At 31.9% G+C, this 20,801-nt stretch overlaps 3 protein-coding genes and 1 pseudogene across 3 annotated transcripts; 2 read left to right on the forward strand and 2 right to left on the reverse strand.

Annotated features, from left to right (window-relative positions):
- Positions 1 to 852: 852 nt before the first annotated feature.
- Positions 853 to 5,781, reverse strand: LOC100776811 (ADP-ribosylation factor-like; annotated as a pseudogene).
- Positions 5,782 to 9,830: 4,049 nt separating this feature from the next.
- Positions 9,831 to 10,940, reverse strand: LOC100786576 (germin-like protein). The gene is made up of 2 exons (NM_001358026.1): positions 10,761 to 10,940; positions 9,831 to 10,587 (listed from the first exon to the last, which is right to left on the reverse strand). Exons 1-2 carry the CDS (start codon positions 10,873 to 10,875, stop codon positions 10,040 to 10,042), a joined length of 663 nt encoding a protein of 220 aa, NP_001344955.1. The 5' UTR covers positions 10,876 to 10,940; the 3' UTR covers positions 9,831 to 10,039.
- Positions 10,941 to 13,518: 2,578 nt separating this feature from the next.
- GER2 (germin-like protein) lies at positions 13,519 to 14,588 on the forward strand. Its single transcript, NM_001251744.2, has 2 exons — positions 13,519 to 13,701; positions 13,832 to 14,588. Exons 1-2 carry the CDS (start codon positions 13,587 to 13,589, stop codon positions 14,380 to 14,382), a joined length of 666 nt encoding a protein of 221 aa, NP_001238673.2. The 5' UTR covers positions 13,519 to 13,586; the 3' UTR covers positions 14,383 to 14,588.
- Positions 14,589 to 18,516: 3,928 nt separating this feature from the next.
- GER3 (germin-like protein) lies at positions 18,517 to 19,577 on the forward strand. Its single transcript, NM_001250065.3, has 2 exons — positions 18,517 to 18,694; positions 18,813 to 19,577. The coding sequence occupies exons 1-2, from the start codon at positions 18,580 to 18,582 to the stop codon at positions 19,361 to 19,363; spliced, it is 666 nt and encodes a 221-aa protein (NP_001236994.2). The 5' UTR covers positions 18,517 to 18,579; the 3' UTR covers positions 19,364 to 19,577.
- Positions 19,578 to 20,801: the final 1,224 nt, after the last annotated feature.

A 20,801-nucleotide genomic window follows, 5' to 3' on the forward strand; every position in this document is an offset into this window, starting at 1 on the left:
CAATTGTATAGTTTCATACTTGTACAACCTTTGGATCCCTCTCATTTTGGTGTGATTCGCATTGGGTGTTACAAGAATAATAAGGGCATCAAATAAACTTGAATTAATGTTATCGATAAAGAAGGCCTGAGCAACAATTTCCCAAACATCATGAGCGACAATGTCCTACTAGTTTTGATAGAAACAAGTTTGGAAGCCATCAAGGGCTTTATAAAGATTCATTGAAAAGATTGCATTCTTCACCTCCAACAAGTTAACATTATGCATTAGACCAAACCTAACTCAAATATCAAGAGTTGGAATAGATCTCAAATGAAGGCAATTAAGGTTGCAATTTTTTGTATTTTGAACAACATTTTGGAGAAAGACAAAGTTTCCCTCTTCAAGATGTCCTCATCAAAAACCCAAATATTGCTAATGTTTTAACTTGTAAATTTATTCTTGTGTTTCCTAATGATCATCTGAGTGTGAAAGGATTTGGTATTTCAGTTGCCATGCCTTACCTAACTTTTTTGAGACTTTTTGAACCATAGAAGTTCATCTTGAGAAAGAGTTTGAAAATATCACTACTAAAAAAAGATCTTTTTACGACGGTTAATAAGTGTATTCAACGACGATTATCAACCGTCATTGTTTAAAATGCCGTTAAAATGAAATCAGTTTTTACGACAGTTATTATCTAATAACCGTCTTTAAATGTAGGAACCTTTCAAAGACGGTTATTAACTAATAACCGTCCTTGTATGCTGTGTCAAAATTTACATTCAAAAACGGTTATTTGCTAATAACTGTCTTTGAACTGTGTGTTAGAATAGACATTTAAAGACGATTATTAGTTAATAATCGTCTTTGAAAAGTGTGTCAAATTTTATAATCAAAGACGGTTATTAGCAAATAACCGTCTTTAAATGTTGTGTCAAAATAGACATTTAAAGATGGTTATTTGATAATAATCGTCTTTGAATGACCGTCTTTGAATGTTGTACCAAATTTTAGATGAAATAGTTAATGTAATTTAAGTTAACAGATGTTGAGAAAAAAAAAAAATTAAGTTAACAGATAAAAAAACTTAAAAAATATATGCACCAAACAATTATAATAGTGTGTTCATTCTAATAGCTCACAAGTTATTTTTACTGTGTTATAAACTAATTTGACCAAAATAAACTACAAAATTACCTATTAAAATATTTAACCCTTAGTACTACCATTCCAGTATCATTGTAATCAAGCTCAACTGCTCGAGTTGTATATATCAATTAAATTACAAATTTATTAATTACTTTTATCTTTGAACAAAGTTCTTCTTAGTAAAGAACGAGGGCAGCATCCACAACCTGATAAGGAGAGAACAACAAGCAATTAAATAGCATTCCAAATGAAAATAGCATTAAAAAAGAGAAAATGTAAACAAATAATAAGAAACCAAATATTTTTAAAAAAATCAGCAATTCCACAAAATATTTTTAAATAATAGTAATATTAAAACAATAATAAGAAAACGGAATAAAATAATTAGCAGTTCCACGAAATATTTTGCATGAAGAACTTCTATAATTTATATGGAGTTGGTTTAAATTTTATGACCATTTTTTATTAACAAATAAATATATATGCATGTTACAAAATTAAAATTCTGGAAAGACATCAAAATAAAATTAAATTTTATTATAAAGCATAAATATTTTTAATTAGTAATTTAATTTTCACATTACATAAAATAAAATAATGTTATTTTAAATAAATAAAATGGATAAGAGATAAATATCTTTGATATCAATAATTAAAAGTATTAGATGCCAACAAAGGTTAGTCTTCTTCATAAATATTGATCGAACTCATATCTCACAATAACATAGTTTGAATATACATTAAAAAAATAACATGATTGAAATATGTTGTTAAAAAAAAAGATAAATTGAAAGAGAAAAAATGGTTAAAAAAAGTCTCTCCAAAAAAATCATTTTTTATAGAACAAACAATACTAGTCAATAATAACCCATTCAGTTATTTTTTCCTGTAGTAGAATTTGGTCCACCAAACAATATATTTCAAACACCTTTTGGTCAACAATGAATTGTTATAAATTTTTTATACTTAAATTCAATACTTACTAATAATAATTAAAAAAAAAATCAAACTTCTTTTGTAAGTATCTTATGAGAAATCATGAATCACTACGTGACATATAATGATTAATTAGTAGATGAATTAGGATAATATGTCCCAAAAAAGTTTTTTAGTTCATTTCATGACGTATAAATCAAATATTATTATTTTTTTCTTATAAATTAATTTTTTTTTCTTCTTAATGCTTGCAAATTGAAAGGTTAAATACGTACATATCATTAAGGCACTATTTCCTCTCCCTAAGTTTTTCATTAAGGAAAGGGAGAGAGAGAGTATCCAGCCAATAATCACACACATACAACTAGTTATATAATAAATAATTGTATTCTAATTTTCGAAAACAATAATTTAATTGCAGAAAAAAGGAAATAAGCACCAAAAGGCAGTAATAGGAAGTAGGAAGGAGAAGGATTTGATTTGAGTATGCACAGTGGAATGGGTTTTGGGTCAGTCAAAAAGCGCAATCATAAGCATCACGTTCATGACCACAAAATCACTAATTTAATCTGATTAATTTATCACCTTTTTTTCTTTTGATTTTTTTAATCTTGAAGATCAAATTATGAATATCTCACAATGAATTTAGCTATTTATTCAAAATAAAATAAAATGAGTCATGCATGTCAAGAGTGATATATTCCTACCATAAAAAAAGAGTGATATATTCCTAAGATAATTAGTTTTTAGTAACTAAATATTTTAAGATTTTTATTTTTAGTCTTTAAATTTTTTAGTCCCTAAAACTTAATAATAATTAAATTAAATTATTAATTAAAATATTAAAATTACATAATTATTATTCAAATACTTTTAAAGAAAATTATTTGTTAACAAGAGAATGAGTTAACTTCCACATGTACAAATTTAATTTAATTATAAAAAGGAAACATGAAAGGTAGAATACCAACATCATCTCAGGAGCCTTTGTCAAACCAACAAGACGAGGAAGTTGCAGAGTTCCTAATCCAGGAATTATTCTAAGCTGAAGTTCAGGCAAGCCTGGCTAAGCAGTTGGGGTTATTGCATGCCTATATGAAAAAAAGAATTGGTAATATTTTGTAAAAATTTATAAGGAAAAATTTATTCTCCTAATCAATTGGTAATGCGTACCATTGCAAATTCTAAGCCTCCACCCAAGGCTAGGCCATCCATGGCAGCAACCAATGGTTTCCAAGCTGCTGAGAAATGAAGCAAATAGATTTAACATAGCACAAAATGAAAAATGAATGGGAAATAAAAAATTTCATAAAAACAAACGTAAGATTCAGTTATGATGCTGTGGTTACAAGCTACCTGGCCAAGAAATCTATATATTTTCCACTGTCCAGTGCCAAACAATGGTACCACTTTCAATATCAAATGTTTCCTAATTACTAAGTCTATATTGGTAAATTGAGAAAACTTAAGTGTCGTCCCTTCCCAGTTATTTGAAAAATCTTCAAAGCTTAGACTCTGTCCAATTAAAAAGCAAATTGCAATACCTGTAACAATAATTGCCATAACAAATAATCTCTAAAATAGTATGAACAATTGCAATACCTGTAACACTAACAATATGTTTGATTCCCTTTTCTCTTTATAAAAAAAAAACTGTTTTCTAAAACAACTCTAAAAATAAATTTATTATCTCAAATCTGTTAAGTTTTGAAAATTGTTTTCAAGACTAGTATTTTAAAAACAAAAACAACAGAAACAGCATGAAGATGTTTTCTCATCCTCTGGTTTTGCTTTCTTCAAGTTCCTTTGTTCAACTGCTCAGAAGACATCTTTTAGAAGAAATAAATATGCTCAAGGGACACACTTTCAAATATAATGAGGGGACAAACAAAATTTGGAGAGCATAATACTGTTTTTAAAAGATAATAAACAAACAAGGCCGGGGTATCAATCCAAAACGTGAGTGACTGCGACATGTTGTTACTTATGTGATTAGACATTACAAAGATACCATACCACATATTTTTCATATACTAATGTACCACAAAGATAACTCATCCCTGGCTTCTAAAAAATTCTTTCCCTATCATTATTGTCTACCACAAAGATAAGACCTTTTGTATTCTGAAAGTAGTGTCTCCACAATGGTGGAATCTGCACAGAATTTGGCATATAATCAGATTAAAGTAGTTTGAATAGCATCTGCAGGAATGTTATCATATACTAATGTACCCATATATAATACTCTAGCAAATAAATTTGTAAAGCAACGGATTTCAAATGGAGCTCAAATACTTAACAAGCAAACACTCAAAGCTTCATCCCTAATTAATAAATTAAGATGTGACCAGAAAATCATAAATACCTTGTCCTGTCCTCCCACATCCCAGACGGTGAAGCTAACATTTTTGTACTCAACAGTCTACACATTGAAGCCTAATCCATCGAAGGTATATGTACAAAATAATCATATTGGAATCGTTAAAATTAAAAGATAACTATATATATATATATATATATATATATATAGGTTTTTTAAATAATCATGTGACCACTAACTGTACAAGTACAAGATTAGAGTCTTAATCTGCGTAGAAGACACGTGATAATATAACTAGTACGAATTCAAGTAGCACCACGCAGAACTTCCAAAATTCAATATGTTTAATGCCAAAAGAGTTAGGAATTGCTTATAAACGAAAACGATGGTTTAAAGAATGCATGGAAAAATACGGTGACAAGTTGGAACCTATTGTGGGTATTGTAGTGACTATTTCTCCAAGTTTCAGTTTGTAGAGTATTGTTGGTTTCCCAGCAGCATCAAGACCACCCATCAGAATCCTCATTTCTTTCCTTGCATAAAACAATCTCAATAACGGTGACACCGTCAAACCCATTGTTGCCTCTAGTTCAACCAATATTTAAGCTGAAAAAACAACCTAAAAGTAAAACCGTGGAAAATGAAAAAGAAAATTTACTTAAAATTTTTTCATACCAAAAAATAGAACCCTTGGAATTCTTTTCTGTTTTTTCTTTTTGCAAACTATGATGAAAGAAGAGGAGGCTATGACTACCTGAAAAAATGTAATTTTTTTGTGGAGAAGCAGGGGAAACTTAAAACTTAATCTCTTGTTGAGAAGCAGGGGAAAAAATTGTAACTGGTTCCAGGTTGCAGCACCTCTGACGTTATCCTGCGAAAACAACAACAACAAGAACATCAAAACATAAAAATCAAATCACAAAACACACCAATAAGACACGTTAACCGCAACGGAAGCAGAAAAAGTAGTACCAACAGGAAGTTCCGACGAAGGTGTTTCTGGAGCGCTAGCGGTCGTCGGGGAAGTTTCGACGAAGGTGTTTCTGGAGCGCTAGCGGTCGCCGGTGTCGAACATGCAAGCGAAGACGCCGAAGTTAGCGAGCTTGACCTTGTCGTTATCATCGAGGAGAATATTCTCAGCCTTGACATCGCGGTGAATGTGGCCGTGTCGGTGGAGATACTCCAACACCTTGAGAGTCCCCTTGAGGATAGATCCGATGGTGGCCTCTTCGAATCCCTTGGGATAAGCGGCCTTCACGAGGTGCAGGCAGGAGCCTTCGCGGTGAATCTTAAGGCTTCAGACTCTTGGTCTTCTTTGGTTTCTTCAGTCACCGCATCGCTGGTTCTGCTCATTTTTCGAGGTCGAGGGGTTGTGCGTGTGAATGCCAAAGGACACAGCGTGTGGACTGTGAGATAATGTGGACCGTGAGACTACGACGGGCTTTTTAATAAAACCCGTCGTAATTTTTATGACTAACACACATTCTAAGGCGGTTTTCAATAACCGTCTTAGAATGTGGCTTTTTTCAGTTCAACAATTACAAAAATGCCACCGATTAATTTTTTAAGACGGTTTTACTATAACCGGCGTAAAAAGTGTGTCGTAAAAAAGTGTTTTTTTAGTAGTGTATTGAAGTTGTAAGTCGCACTCCAATTGGATCGTATTAGATGACATAATAGTATCCAACTTTCAGTGAACCTCTTTAATGCGTGCTTCAAGTTGTCTCTTATGTCTAAATATATTCCAAAAAAATTTCAAATTAAAATTCTATTGACCAACGTGTTGTATTGCACATTGGTCAATCATCCAGCTTGAAATTGAATGGACTTGACTTTTGTTGTCTTATACTTAGAACAACTTAGAAAATGGGATTATGGTCCAAGTTAATTGGCGGTAAGATCTCCACCAAAGCATGAAGGAAAATGATTCTCCAATCCAATGTTACCATGCATCTGTCAAGTCTTTTCCTCATGAGAACACCATTAGCCACATTCTTCCTCCAGGTAAAGGTTCCCCCAATGGTATGTAACTTCATTCACCTAGTTTTGTTCATCATATTCACTAGATCTTCCGCCCTATACAGATTAAAGGTGCCACCTGAAACTTCAGAGGGAGAAATAATTTCATTGAAGTCACCAAGAGCTAGCCAAAGTCATTGAACAAAGTTCAACATAACAAAAAGGTGCTCCCAAAGAGAAGCACAAATAGAAGGAGTTGAAGATGCATAAACAATGGTGAAAGTCCAAGTAACATCACGTCTTCTTAAACTAAAAGTGATGGCTTGAAAATTGGATTAAACGAGGAAAAATGAAATATCTCCCCTACAAGACAAAACTCAGATTCCCCTAGAATGACCCCGAGCTTCCTCTAGGAAAATTGGTTTGTAACCTAAAGAGTCCCACACATTAGAAACCCTAGAGTAAGGTGCATGCATTTTGTAAAGCAACACCAAGGAATGATGCAACTTTTTAATCAAATCATGAACATGTGAATTGTACTGTGCCTACAACACCTCTAGTATTCCATGATAACATTGTTATGTCTTGGAAATTAATCATAATAACAATGGGGAGTAGGAGATGCTAAGACTATGGTCTCTAATTGTTTGGAGATCTTGGTGCATGAGGTACTGCCAAAGAAGTGGATGTTAAGGAACGATCATTAACAACCTCCATTGTTGTAACATCATCTTTTAACCTTGGAAGGTTGCATTAGACATATGTTGTAACAAATGTAGAGTTGGTTTACCCACATTCCTTACATCATTTGTCCTATGGCTAGTAGTAGTAGCCAAAGGCTTCTTCTTTATTGCCAAACGGTGGATTAGGTTTCCTAGAGTTTGACTTGTAATAACCTTCCCTTTGGAAGCATTCAATAGTTTTCCTATTAGGGGTAGCATGGTATTTTCGCGACCTTTTATTTTTTGAAGAGATTTTTATGGGTTGGTTACCCAATTTATAAAATAGTCTCGCGTTACTATGATTACTTAGATCCCAAGATTCTGCAATTTCTCTCTCATTTCCTTACCAAACAAAATATATGAGAAACCTGATGTTTTTTTTATATATATATATATTGGATTGTTGCCGTTATGGGATCTACAGATGAAAACTAACCATTCACCATGCAACGGGTTATTATTGGTTGTGTCATTAACTTTGTGATTAATGGTTGTCAAATTAGGTAAAGATTGAGTGGTAACATTCGTTGCAACATTCAATGTTCCCAGAGACTCCTAAAAGGCTCAAACCATCGATGAAGAAGCCGTTATAGGTTGTGACGGAGAATCACCTACACCATCTTTAGCAATTTGCATTGGGAACTGCTTGCACTCCCTTGTAAGATGTCCATAACATTCACAAGTACCACAAACCCTAGGCAAACCTTTATACTTCACCCGATACAAATGCCCACTAAACCAAACATGACAAACAACAAGTTTGATTAGATCTACTTTGATGCACACCCTTGCAAAACGAACCTGGCACGCATCCAAAGTATTCATAGTAACCTTCATTTTGCCAATCATCATTGCCATTACTAGTAAAATACTCTTGTCATAAAACACCAAATTCAGTCCAGAAAAGTGAGTCCACACAAGTGTTCTTTCAATCTTTGCCTTAGAGGGGTAGGAACTAAGGGGGACCATTGTTGAATAGTGAAGTAATGGTCAAAGACCATCCAAGGTCCACCCTCCATGACCTTGAGTTGATCCTCTTCACGATCAAACTTCACCATGAAGTATTGATTCCCAATGTCAACCATCTCAAAGCCCGCTAGCAGCTTCTAGTTCTTGACTAAGCATTCTTTCAAGACATGGAATCCTATAAACTTTCCCAACACCTTGATGACAAAGGCATCCTGCTAAGGTGCACATAAGACTTCAAACACTATATCCACTATTCGAACCATCGACTTCAAGGGATTCCCATCCTCAGAGTCAATCCTATCCAACTTTTCCTTTAGTAAATCCACCCTAGGCTTTGCAGGTGGTGTAGGCCGATTCACCATTGTCTTATCCCTAAAAGAAACATATTTTTGTCTAGTATTGTCGTCGTTCTTATCCGGTGGCTCCTTCTCGATAGATCCATCCTTAAAACATAGGTTGGATACATTCTAAGAATTTTACATAGAATGTTTATTAGTTATAAAACCTACAACAAATAATATAATTTTTATCAATAATAAAATATATTTTTTAATTAGAAAATCCTTATTTTTAATCTTTATTATTTATGAAATATATTGTAAAGTAATTAAAATAAAAAAATAGACTTAAGTGTGTGTATATATTTCTTAATTTATATCTCTATTTAATAATTAAAGTAAAATATTATACACCATTTTAAATAACATTAATAGAATCCATTTAATCCTTCAATAATGTTAAATGTGATGAAATTTAATTAACACACACATGCTTAAATTGTGATAAACCATACATACATGAGTGTTACATAATAAAATTGAAGCGTAATATATAACTCATGTTATTCATCTGGTATGATTTGTCTAAATGTAAAATAGACATAGACAATTATAAAAATGTGAAAAAAGTAAAAATAAAATAAAAAAATTGTATTTTTTTAAGATAAAGATATCCCTCTAACATAAGAATCAAGGGAAATTTTTTTGAGTTTATATATATATATTAATCCTTCAATAAATTGTATAACAAATTTAGTCAACCCTTTCAATTATTATACTTATATCTAAAAAAAATCATTTCTATTGAAATACAAATGTGCAGTGAAGTTTTATATTGGTTAGAATTGAAAAAATTGAGTATCATATAAATGAGAGTAGACACATAAACTTTGAGCCTTAAGATTTTGTATTAAAGTATAATTACAGGTCTACTTATGTGATTGCTCATAGTTCATTGGTATAAATCTCTCTCGTGTTTATCCCTTCGATTGCACAACACATTTATTTGACAAATTATTGACATTATTAAATATATGGAAGTCTTTATTTATTCTTATTTCATGCTTCAATAAATGGTGAAAATAATAATTCTTACTTTTTAAACAATGTAATTATTTTTAAATTTAAATATAAATTAGTTTTAAGATGACAAAATTATTATTCTTGACATATAGAAACCTTGCATATTGTACTAGCTAGTTCAAATGTTGCACAAAAGTATTTTTTTTAGTTAACAACTTATACTTTAAGTTAAAATAACATTTCGGTCTAAATCATATGTATCTTTTATTAGAGATAATTTTGTTTGAATCGGATAGGATCATTATTGGCGAGACTCTCCTTCCAAATATTTAATGTGCTTACATACTTAGAACTCAAACCTCATATCACTAGTTAAGTTGATTACTAGTTAAGTTAAAACAATGATCCACATACTTAATATAAATGTAAAATAACATATTAACTTTTATATATATATATATATATATAATATCTTATTTTTTGTAAAGTAGATAGTAAATAAAGGATTTAATAAATTAAATAGAAAATAACATATTAACTTATATATATTAAATTTACTCTAAAATAACCCGGCCACATACATTTTATTTATTACATTATATAGTAGTTATTTGTAGTTCTATTGCATAGGGTGATTGAAACATTGATCAAAGTCATAAGGATTCAATAACTGATGTGAAATGATCTTCCATGTTCTGAAACTAGTTCGTGTTGTACCATGATTTCTTCTGAAGCTCATCAATTATTTTCTGATCCACTTGAAAAGCTTTGGTGAGAACCTCAGGAGAAATAGGTGGATTGGCTTTAAACAAAGCATTTGCAATAGTGATAGTTCCTGCATTTTGACTGCCAAGAGCAGCAATGGCAACAGCATTGCCATATCCCACATTGAGTTGGAAATGAATGAGACCAATTGGGAACACAAACACATCACCCTTGTTCAACACTTTGGTAAAGAGACGATTTCCATCTTGATTGGAAGTGACAAATCCAACATAGAGAGTTCCTTCAAGGACTAAAAGGATTTCGGTGGCTCGAGGGTGAGTGTGGGGAGGGTTTATACCCTTTGGTGCAAAATCTATGCGAGCCAAAGATATGCCAAGCGTGTTTAGTCCCGGTAGTTGATCAACAGACACAGGAGTAACTTGTGCATTATTTGGGTTGTCAGTGTTCCCGGGTTCCACATGTAGGAAGAAATCTTCAGGTTTGACAAGCTTAGGGTCTTTGCAAAATTTTCCGTTCACAAATACTGCAAATTACAAGGAAAAGGTTTTGATTAATAAAGACTAATAACAAAATTTTCACATACTACAAATACTAAAAATTACAATATATATATATATATATATATATATATATATATATATATATATATATTATGCAACATGCTCAAATATTGTGTTGAGGAATGTTTTGACATACCACCATCTTTTTCTTTGGCTGCCACACAAAAATCTTGAAGAGGACTAGGGTCAGAGGCAGAGACAAGAGAGGATGTCAAAGCCAAGATGGCAACAAGGAAGTACACAACCTTCATATTTTTTTTCTTCTTCTTAGAGCTACTCTTAAATGATTCTGCTATTTAATCACTTGTAGAATTGCATTTTGATTCGTGTGAGGCTTGGTATTTATAAGGATGAAACATTGAATTGGTTTGCGGTTTATCTTTACCGTAATTAGTTCTTTATTTGATGAGGAACCATTATTTAATTTGCATGCTTGATCAAAGAGTAGACTAAGTAGATGCTCCATATGAAAAAGAAAAAGCAAATGTTTCGGTTTTATCTCGTCCACTTGGTTTTGTACCCAGTTGTTACGCTGTTCCTGTAATATTATTTTATAATGTGAAGATTGTAAACTAAATCAAAGTTGACTTTTAGACTTTGTCTCAATATTACAGACTTGATGATATAGTTTAAATTGGCTTTCTGTTACTGTTGCAAGTTTAAACTTGGTCACCAAAAGTAGTTGGTGGAATATTTAAATTTTGTGAGGGATAGGGTCACAATCGAACCATAACTAATATATATTTACCACGGCTAAAAATGGAGACCAATTCTTATTGCCCTTGTCAAGAATTAATCAAAGACTCTGATTGCAACCCAAAATTGATAAAATTAATTTAATTTTGTAAAATTGATCATTGCTTTATTAAATGATATAAATGTTTTTATTATAAAATTAAGTTAGGAGTAATATAAAAGTTACTCAAATTATTTTACCTTAAAATCAATTATAAAAATTTCCCAACGTAAATAAAACATGTTAAAATTTATTTAAAATTAAGTCTAAACTTCGAATCAATTATCCAATGTAAAATTAAACATGCACTTTATCTTTGTGCCTGTGTGATTTGTTTTCATACAAACTGCTAAATTATTTCAAGAACAGTTTTTGAAGATATGTGAGGATCGGAATATATAAATGTTAGATATAACCATTGAATTTGTACGGCCTGATACAATTGTTTGGGGGTTTAATTTTATACAATTTCAACTCAAAAGATAAGTTAGATTTAATGGACAGGATTGAATTTTTATCATTAGAGTCTAGAAGGTTTAAATGGTGGAAGATTATATTTTATTAGATGAAGTTTAGTTGAATGAATGAATTGAAAATTATTTTTATTTTAACTTTCAAGAATATTTATTTATTATAGTTGGTGACAATTTTTATCATAAATAGAGAAGATAATCAGTAGAGAAAATGCACATGAAGAGTGTAAAAAGAGAGAGATTCTGAAGTAAAATTATTTTATTGAGAGAAAAATGTTTTTTGTGAGAATGTCATAATTTTCTATAACTATTGAGAGACGTATTTGAGTTTATAGAGTATACATAATTTAGGGTGGGTTATAATCATTTTATGATATTGAAATATTTTTTAAATGATTCCATGAAGGTAAACAAAAAGTGTCAAATCATGTGTTTATTATTATTTTTCCTATAGTTTAATTTTTGTTGTGTTATCATGATCTTTATATGAATAACTTTGTTTGAGTGAATATTGATTATCCAATAAATTTAAATAAGTTTTCATGGAAGAAATATATAAAAGTATTATTTGGAAAATGAATATAATAAAGTGAGACTTCTGCTGAAACAGAATAGTTTTTTATTTTGGATGGGTAAACCGTAAACGAAAATAGTTGTAGTACCTTGAAAGTTATGACTTATGACATCTCATTTTATGAATTAGTCCCTGGTAGATTTAGAACCTAGGGATATTCGATGATATGCAAAGGAGGGATTTTTCTCAATCCCTTTACACTTCGTCCACTTGGCATTGTTCCACACTTGTTTGATGTTGCAATAATTTAGTAAGGGTAAGTTATATGCTTTTTTTTTTTTTTTTACAGATTTATATGCCTTATTCCGTAAAAAGAAAGTTATATGCCTTATTGGGTCACAAAATTCTTTCTACAAAGTTTTTTTTTGTAATTCATAAAATGAGATGACTTAGCTTTATACTACAGCTATTTCCGTTTACGGTTTACACATCCAAAATAAAAATAAAAAATAAAAAAACTATTCCATTTCAGTACAAGCCCTCAACGAAAGTCTCACTTTATTATATGCATTTTCCTTTAAAGTAATTTATCTTCTCCACGGGAAATAGTTTATTTAAATAAGCCCCAAAGCGCAGCAGGCCGTGCAAGGTCAAAGGTCGTGTCAGTGTGATTTGTTTTCATACATTAATACTACACAACGATAAAGTCTCCGGTTGCAACTGGAGTCTTTTATTAATTGTTAACATGGTAATAAGAAATGGTCTCTATGTTTAGCCACGTTAAAATATATGTTAATTATGGTTCCATTGTGACCTAATCCCTCACAAAATATCCATATTCCACCAACTACTTTTGGGGACCATGTCTAAACTTGGAACAGTCAAACCAATTTAAACTTCCTCATCAAGTCTGTAATATTGAGACAAAGTCTAAACTAAACTTTGATTTAGTTAACGATCTTCCCATTGTTAAGTAACATTACTGGAACACTTGCCTTTCTTTTTCATATGGATAGCATCTCCTTAGTCCATACTAATTGATCAAAGCACACATGTAGTGGTTAAGGAATGGTTCATCATCAAATAAAAAATTAATTACGGTATAGATAAACTGCAAACCAATTCAATGCTTCTTCCTTATAAATAGCAAGCTTCACATGGACCAAAATCCAATTCTCACAAGCTATTACATATATCAGAATCATTAAAGATAAGATTATATTGCTAAGAAGAAAAAATATGAAGGTTGTCTACTTGCTTGTTGCCCTCTTGGCTTTGACATCAACTGTTGTCTCTGCCTATGACCCTAGTCCTCTGCAAGATTTTTGTGTGGCAGCCAAAGAAAAAGATGGTGGTATGTCAAATTAAACACTTCTCAACACAGAATTTAAGCTTGTTGCATAATATGTATAGACATAGATGTTGTCTAGAATTATTGTTATTGATGATTTTTATTAATTAAAACCTTTGCTTGTAATTTGTAGTATTTGTGAACGGGAAATTCTGCAAGGACCCCAAGCTTGTCAAAGCAGAAGATTTCTTCAGACATGTGGAACCTGGGAAAACTGACAACCCACTAGGTTCAAACGTGACTCAGGTGTTTGTTGATCAACTACCGGGACTAAACACGCTCGGCATAGGTTTGGCTCGCATAGATTTTGCTCCAAAGGGTTTGAACGCTCCCCACACTCACCCTCGCGGCACTGAGATCCTTATAGTCCTTGAGGGTACTCTTTATGTTGGATTTGTGACTTCCAATCAAGATGGAAATCGCCTCTTCACCAAAGTGCTGAACAAGGGTGATGTGTTTGTGTTCCCAATTGGTCTCATTCATTTCCAATTGAATGTGGGATATGGCAATGCTGTTGCCATTGCTGGTCTTAGCAGTCAAAATCCAGGAGCTATCACTATTGCAAATGCTTTGTTTAAAGCTAATCCACCTATTTCTTCTGAGGTTCTCACCAAAGCTTTCCAGGTGGACAAGAGCATAATTGATTATCTTCAAAAGCAATCTTGGTACGACAACAATAACTAATTTGGGAGAATGGACGATCATTTCGCACTAGCTAGTTATTGGATATAATTGACCACTTTATGGTTTCAATCACCCCATACAATAGACCTAATAAATAAAATGTATGTGGGTTATTTTTATATTTCATATTTGTTCTTTTGGAGTTTGATTAATTTGGTTTAATACACTGTTTGAGTTTAATAAAAGAACCTGTTCTTCTTTGAGTTGCGGATGGATCTGATCTTTAAGTCTCTTAATTGTCAAGAGCGTCTACTATAATATGGATGGATTTTGAAGTAACAGAAAATGAAATAACATATTAATGGGGATTACTGGGGTTGTTTTCACAAGACATACAATTACTTGTCTTGAGAGACATAATTTAAGAAGGGGGGAGGGGAGGATGAAATGAGGTAAAAGCCTACAACAGTCAAAGATAAGTGATAAGAAAACTTATCAAACTATATTGATCCTCTCCACGTATTATTACAACCGCTCCCTATATACTACATGCCGCGTTAAATTCTTAAGTTAGAAAAGTGAATTAGTGAGAGCATCGTGGTACTGTTTACCTGTTAACATTGCTCTTATACTTGGACACCAAAATAAGATGACTTAACGGATTTAATTTGGAGTCTCTCAAAAACATTAAAACCAGAACAAGAAAGATCAGACAAACAATAAAATGAAAACATATGTATGTTTATATATCTGTCGTATGTCATAATATAAATGTACAAAGAATGGTCAGGGTGATATTAAAAACTAAACAATGTTTTAATAAAATGTCTACAAAATCTGCAACTCACAGTCACAGGCTTGCAGACAGTTGTACATGCATATTCAACAAATACGATTCACATTAGCAAAGGGCTCAGTGCTAGTTTGGAAGCCTGGGGAGTTCCAAAGACATTCCAAAGTCTCAGTGTCTCGTCTCCTGCTGCAGAGGTCACAGTACACCCATTTGGACTTCGTGCCATATACAGCACCCTGGAGTTCAAGGTTTGGAGGCTAGCGAGAAGCGAAGCATGGGGAAAAAGGTTTGGAGGTCAAGGACGAAGTCGAGAATGTAACGAGCAAGCTAAAGGATAAGCACGAGAATGAGAGGTTTCGGGGCTGAGAACGAAAACTTGAATTTTATGGAAACAAATCACGATAGTTTTAGAAAAATCGTCCTTAAAGAACTACTTTCAACGATGGTTTTCCTAAAACCATCATTAACTTAACGAAGCTTAATCACGAAGTTTATCTATACCGTTATTAATTTTTTATTTGATGATGAAGCATTCCTTAACAACTCCATGCGTGCTTGATCAATTAGTATGGACTAAGGAGATGCTCTATATGATAAAGAAAAAGTAAGTGCTTCGGTATTACCTCGTCCACTTGGCTTTGCTTGTACTCGTTCCTGTAATATTATTCTAAATGGAAAGATTGTTAACTAAATCAAAGTTCAGTTTAGACCTCGTCCACTGTGGAAAGTTTAAATTGGCTTCCTGTTACTGTGTTACTGTTCCAAGTTTAAACATGGTCACCAAAAGTAGTTGGTGGAATATGAAAATTTTGTGAGGGATTGGTCACGATCCAACCACAGTTAACATATATTTTACCACAGCTAAACAATATATAGAGACCATTTCTGATTACCTTGTCAGAAATTAATCAAACACTCCGGTTGCAACCCGAAATTTTATGGTTGTGTCCGTGTGATTCGTTTTAAATTTTCATACACTATTAATGTATTTGAATAACAGAACAGTGTTCGAAGAGGTGAACATCGGAAGTTATTAAATGTTAGATTTGCACGGCCTGTTGGAATTGCTTTGGGGCATAATATAAATATTATTATAGTTCCCCGTCGAGTAGACAAAATACTTTTGAAGGTAAATGCATATAATATAGTGAGACTTGTACTGAACAGAAATAGTTCAATTTTAATTTTGAATGCGTAAACCGCAAAAGGAAATAGTTTTAGTCAATATTAACATATTCGGACAGCTCATTGACTAGATTTGGATCTAGAATTGATCCAAACATTCACTTACATGACTTGCTTTATATTAAAAAAATTAAATAATTTATAATATTCAAACTGTAAAAAATAAAATAAAAAAATCAAACTTTTATATATAATTGTGATAAATCATAAAAATGTATTTAATATATATAATAAATTATAAGATAGTTATCATAAAAGAAATATATATATATATATATATATATATATATATATATATATATATATATATATATATATATATATATATGCAAATTAATAAACATAACTATTATCATATTATAGTAACATATCATACTTATATTAATGTATCCAGCGTTTTTACACTAAAAAATATGCATGTCATATTGCTACACACTCTATAGTAACACATTTTACCTATATTTTTTTTATCTAATACCCTATGACCGTGCCTTTAGCTTTATTTTTATTTTTGTGTCACTATAGCCCTGGTAATTTTTTTCTTGTTAAAATCAAGTGATATTTTATTTTTCTAAGCAGCTTTACCAAAACCAAAATAAGGAAAATCATTGTTGCCCTTTGTGGTCTCGTTCTCTCTTTGATGATCTCTTGTGTCTCCAATTTGCGTTCTCTCTTCAGTTTACTTTGGCAATAAATAAAAGTCAGGGGGAATTGCTTTCCCATGTGGGAATCTATCTTTCAAGAATTGTATTTACTCGTGGACGGTTGTATGTTACAATATCAAAAGTCACTTCTAAAGATTTTAGGAGAAGTATTTGCAATTGACAATATTTAGGTAGTGTCTAACTTAACTTTTATTCTAATTTAATTATAATCCTAATGATACTCGATCAACTAAACATTCAAAATTTGATTATGTTTCTTATGAACCTTGCTACTTATATGTTTCTTCCTTTACGGATTTGGAAAACTTAGCATGCAAATTGCAAGGATGGAAAAAAAGTATGTCAACCTTGGTATATTTTGAGTTTTAACAACATTGTTTTTATTATCCATATACTAAGATTGCATTTTATTTGCAGGATTTTGCATTAAAATGCAGACACATTTAAAGTTTTTCTATTGGAATAGTTCCATAGATTTTATCTTCTCTAAATTATTGAATTTTTTGATTTATTGACGCAGTGAACCATGTAATTTTGATTCAATAATCAAAATTTTGAATGAGTTCATGCTAAAAAATTATGAGGCTAACTAAAAGAACAAATTAAAATTTAGCTCGTTGTTTTACAATGTTTAGATAGAAAAAATCATTTTTTAAAAGGTTTGATTTCATACACATACCTGCTCTAGAGATCATAGTTTATGTAATTTATAGTAAAATAGTAAGTAAAAATAGCTAACAAATTAAATGATGATTGTATTATAATATTAAAATACTATTATATTTTACTGTCAAAAACAAAAAATAAAGCAACACTTTTTTAGGAACCATGACTAAAATACTATTATATTTTACTGTCAAAAACATATTTAAGTGCGTAAAATATATAATATTTGGTCAATTTTAAAAAAGTAAATTATAACTTAAAATAGAAACTTCATATTTTATAGTAATCATATGTTATTATATATGGCTTAAAAAAGATTTTTATATAATTATTGTACTTTCATGCTCGTACTAATGTGATTAATAATTTTAAAATGAAGGCCTGGAGAGTTATTAAAATTATGGCCGGAAGCAAATGGATCAGGCTGTGCACAGTCAATGAATAAAAATCTTTAGTAGTGTAAGAAAACAAGTTACACGAAATTTCGATATTCCAAATCCTACTTTGATGGCCATGTTTAAACTTGAGACAGTAACAGGAAGCCAATAAGAGATAAGGGAGGAAAAGAGGTAATATTTTAAATACATTAAACTATTATCATCAGTTCTGAAAATTGAGACAGTCTAAACTGACCTTTGATTCAGTAAAGGAGCTTCCAATTATAAAATGATATTACTGGGCTCGTACGAAGCCAAGTGGACAGGTAAAATAATAACATTGCTTCTCCATCTCAGGCATCTGCTAAGTCTACTCTTTGATTAAGTATGCATTAGTTGTTAAGGAATGGTTCATCATCCAATAAAGAATTAATTAGGGTATAGTTAAACTGCAAACCAATTCAATGCTTCATCCTTATATATAGCAAGCTTCACATGAATCAAAATTAATTCAATTCTCACAAGCGAAATCATTTAAGATAAGAGTGCATTACTACTAAGAGGAGAAAAAATGAAAGTTGTATACTTCCTTGTTGCTATCTTGGCTTTGACATCCACTGTGGTCTCTGCCTATGACCCTAGTCCTCTGCAAGATTTTTGTGTGGCGGCCAAAGAAAAAGATGGTGGTATGTACAAACAAACACTCCTCACAAGTCTTGCTACACAAATTTTAATCAATTTTTTTCCCTGGAATTATTGTGATTCATATATTTTAATTAAAATTTTGCCCTGTTAAATTTGTAGTATTTGTGAATGGAAAATTCTGCAAAGATCCCAAGCTTGTGAAAGCTGAAGATTTCTTCAAACATGTGGAACCTGCGAATACTGCGAATCCACTAGGTTCACAAGTGACTCCGGTCTTTGTTGATCAACTACCTGGACTAAACACACTGGGCATATCTTTGGCTCGCATAGATTATGCACCAAAGGGTTTAAACCCTCCCCACACTCATCCTCGTGGTACTGAGATCCTTATAGTACTTGAGGGAACTCTTTATGTTGGATTTGTGACTTCTAATCAAGATGGAAATCGCCTCTTCACCAAAGTGCTGAACAAGGGTGATGTGTTTGTCTTCCCAATTGGTCTCATTCATTTCCAACTCAATGTGGGGTATGGTAATGCTGTTGCCATTGCTGGTCTTAGTAGCCAAAATCCAGGAACTATCACTATTGCAAATGCTTTGTTTAAAGCTAATCCTCCTATTTCTCCTGAGGTTCTCACCAAAGCCTTCCAGGTGGACAAGAGCACAATTGATTATCTTCAAAAGCAATCTTGGTATGACAACAATAACTAGATTTGAAATATGGACGATTATTTGACGCTAATTATGGATATTTGATTACTTCAATATGTCAATCACCGTAGGCAATTGACCTACAAATAGTTATTATTGTAATAAGTAAAATGTCTGTGGTTTGTATTTCTTTACCGTGTAGTTGTTCTGTTTTGTGTTTGATATAGTTCAATATATTGTTTGAGTTTAATGAAAGAATCATATGCCTCCCTTTCATGCTCGTTTTATCACTTGGTTAAAAAGAGGATGGGTAAACAAAAGAATACCAACAAGAAAGAGCGTGGCTTAATTAGAAATCATGGATCACTGTTTAATTAATTGAAATGACAAGGAAAATGGATAAAAAAAAATGAGGAGACATTATTTCAATCCATTAAAACAAAGAGCGTACCCTTTCAATTGTGTCACGACTTAAGAGGCTTTAAACGTTTGATCTAAAACTTTGCAGTGTATATATGATGATGAAATTGAAAAACCTCAATTATAATAGGGATAATGATTAGTTTCACATGTTGGGCTCTCTTCATGAGGTTATGCTAGGGTTTTTCTTAGTGAGAACAGTGTGAGGGCTTTTCATCCCGAGATCTGATTCTTGACTTCCTCTTAGGGTTTTTCTCTGAGATGAGTGAGGACTATCCTTGCAATCATGAAAAGTGGCTATATGAGTTTAATGACAAAGAGGAGGAGATAGTACAGATTTGGGGCCATGAAGAGGAGGGAAAATAGAGTTCGGAGGAAGTATGGCCCCGTGGGAAGGGTCTTTCCTAAGGACTCTATAAACTCAAAGGTCTTTGTTACTAGAAATATTATACATGAAAAGGAAAATGCTAGATCGGAATTATCAGATCTACAACACCACAAAATTATTAATAAAAGAAATAATTGATTCCGAGAAAACACGTTATTAGCGATAATGCAAAGAATTTACAAGAACGTGTGACGAAAATGCGTAGATTTGCTTCAAGTTCGCGAGGAACACAAGGTTTTGATAGAGAGAAAAGAGAGTTTGGAGTGATGAAATACGTGAGAGCGGATTGTGAGGAATACTTTAGAAGTCTCTTTTCATACCATGTTATATATGTTTTGAGGTTTGGGCACAAGAGGGACAAAATACAAATTTATTATTTTTATATTTTATTTATTTATATTTATTAGTTTCTGTGGATTTTAATTTGAAGGACAATCCGCATAAAACCAAAAAATTCATGTCATCTCTTGGGAATTTTTATCCGCATAAAAATTCCTATAATTGAAATTATGGCAACAAAAATTGCAGGAATTTGGTGCAGATTTTTTCCGTAGCAAAAACTCCAGAGAAACAGCATATTTCTTGTAGTAATTGCAGGAACACTATACGAGAACAAATGCTCAAATCTTAATTATTGGTTGAGTCCTTTAAGTTGCAGGAACACTACACGATTCTCTCTTTTATTTTATC

This window comes from Glycine max, chromosome 16 (genome assembly GCF_000004515.6).
Source record: "Glycine max cultivar Williams 82 chromosome 16, Glycine_max_v4.0, whole genome shotgun sequence".
NCBI lineage: Eukaryota > Viridiplantae > Streptophyta > Magnoliopsida > Fabales > Fabaceae > Glycine > Glycine max.

Bases quoted from the DNA above. Each gene is read 5' to 3' on its own strand.
- LOC100786576 (NM_001358026.1), bottom strand. From the start codon at position 10,875: ATGAAGGTTGTGTACTTCCTTGTTGCCATCTTGGCTTTGACATCCTCT. The intron at 10,588-10,760 runs GTATGTCAAAAC...TGTAATTTGCAG, and splicing joins AGCCAAAGAAAAAGATGGTG to TATTTGTGAACGGAAAATTT.
- GER2 (NM_001251744.2), top strand. From the start codon at position 13,587: ATGAAGGTTGTCTACTTGCTTGTTGCCCTCTTGGCTTTGACATCAACT. The intron at 13,702-13,831 runs GTATGTCAAATT...TGTAATTTGTAG, and splicing joins AGCCAAAGAAAAAGATGGTG to TATTTGTGAACGGGAAATTC.
- GER3 (NM_001250065.3), top strand. From the start codon at position 18,580: ATGAAAGTTGTATACTTCCTTGTTGCTATCTTGGCTTTGACATCCACT. The intron at 18,695-18,812 runs GTATGTACAAAC...TTAAATTTGTAG, and splicing joins GGCCAAAGAAAAAGATGGTG to TATTTGTGAATGGAAAATTC.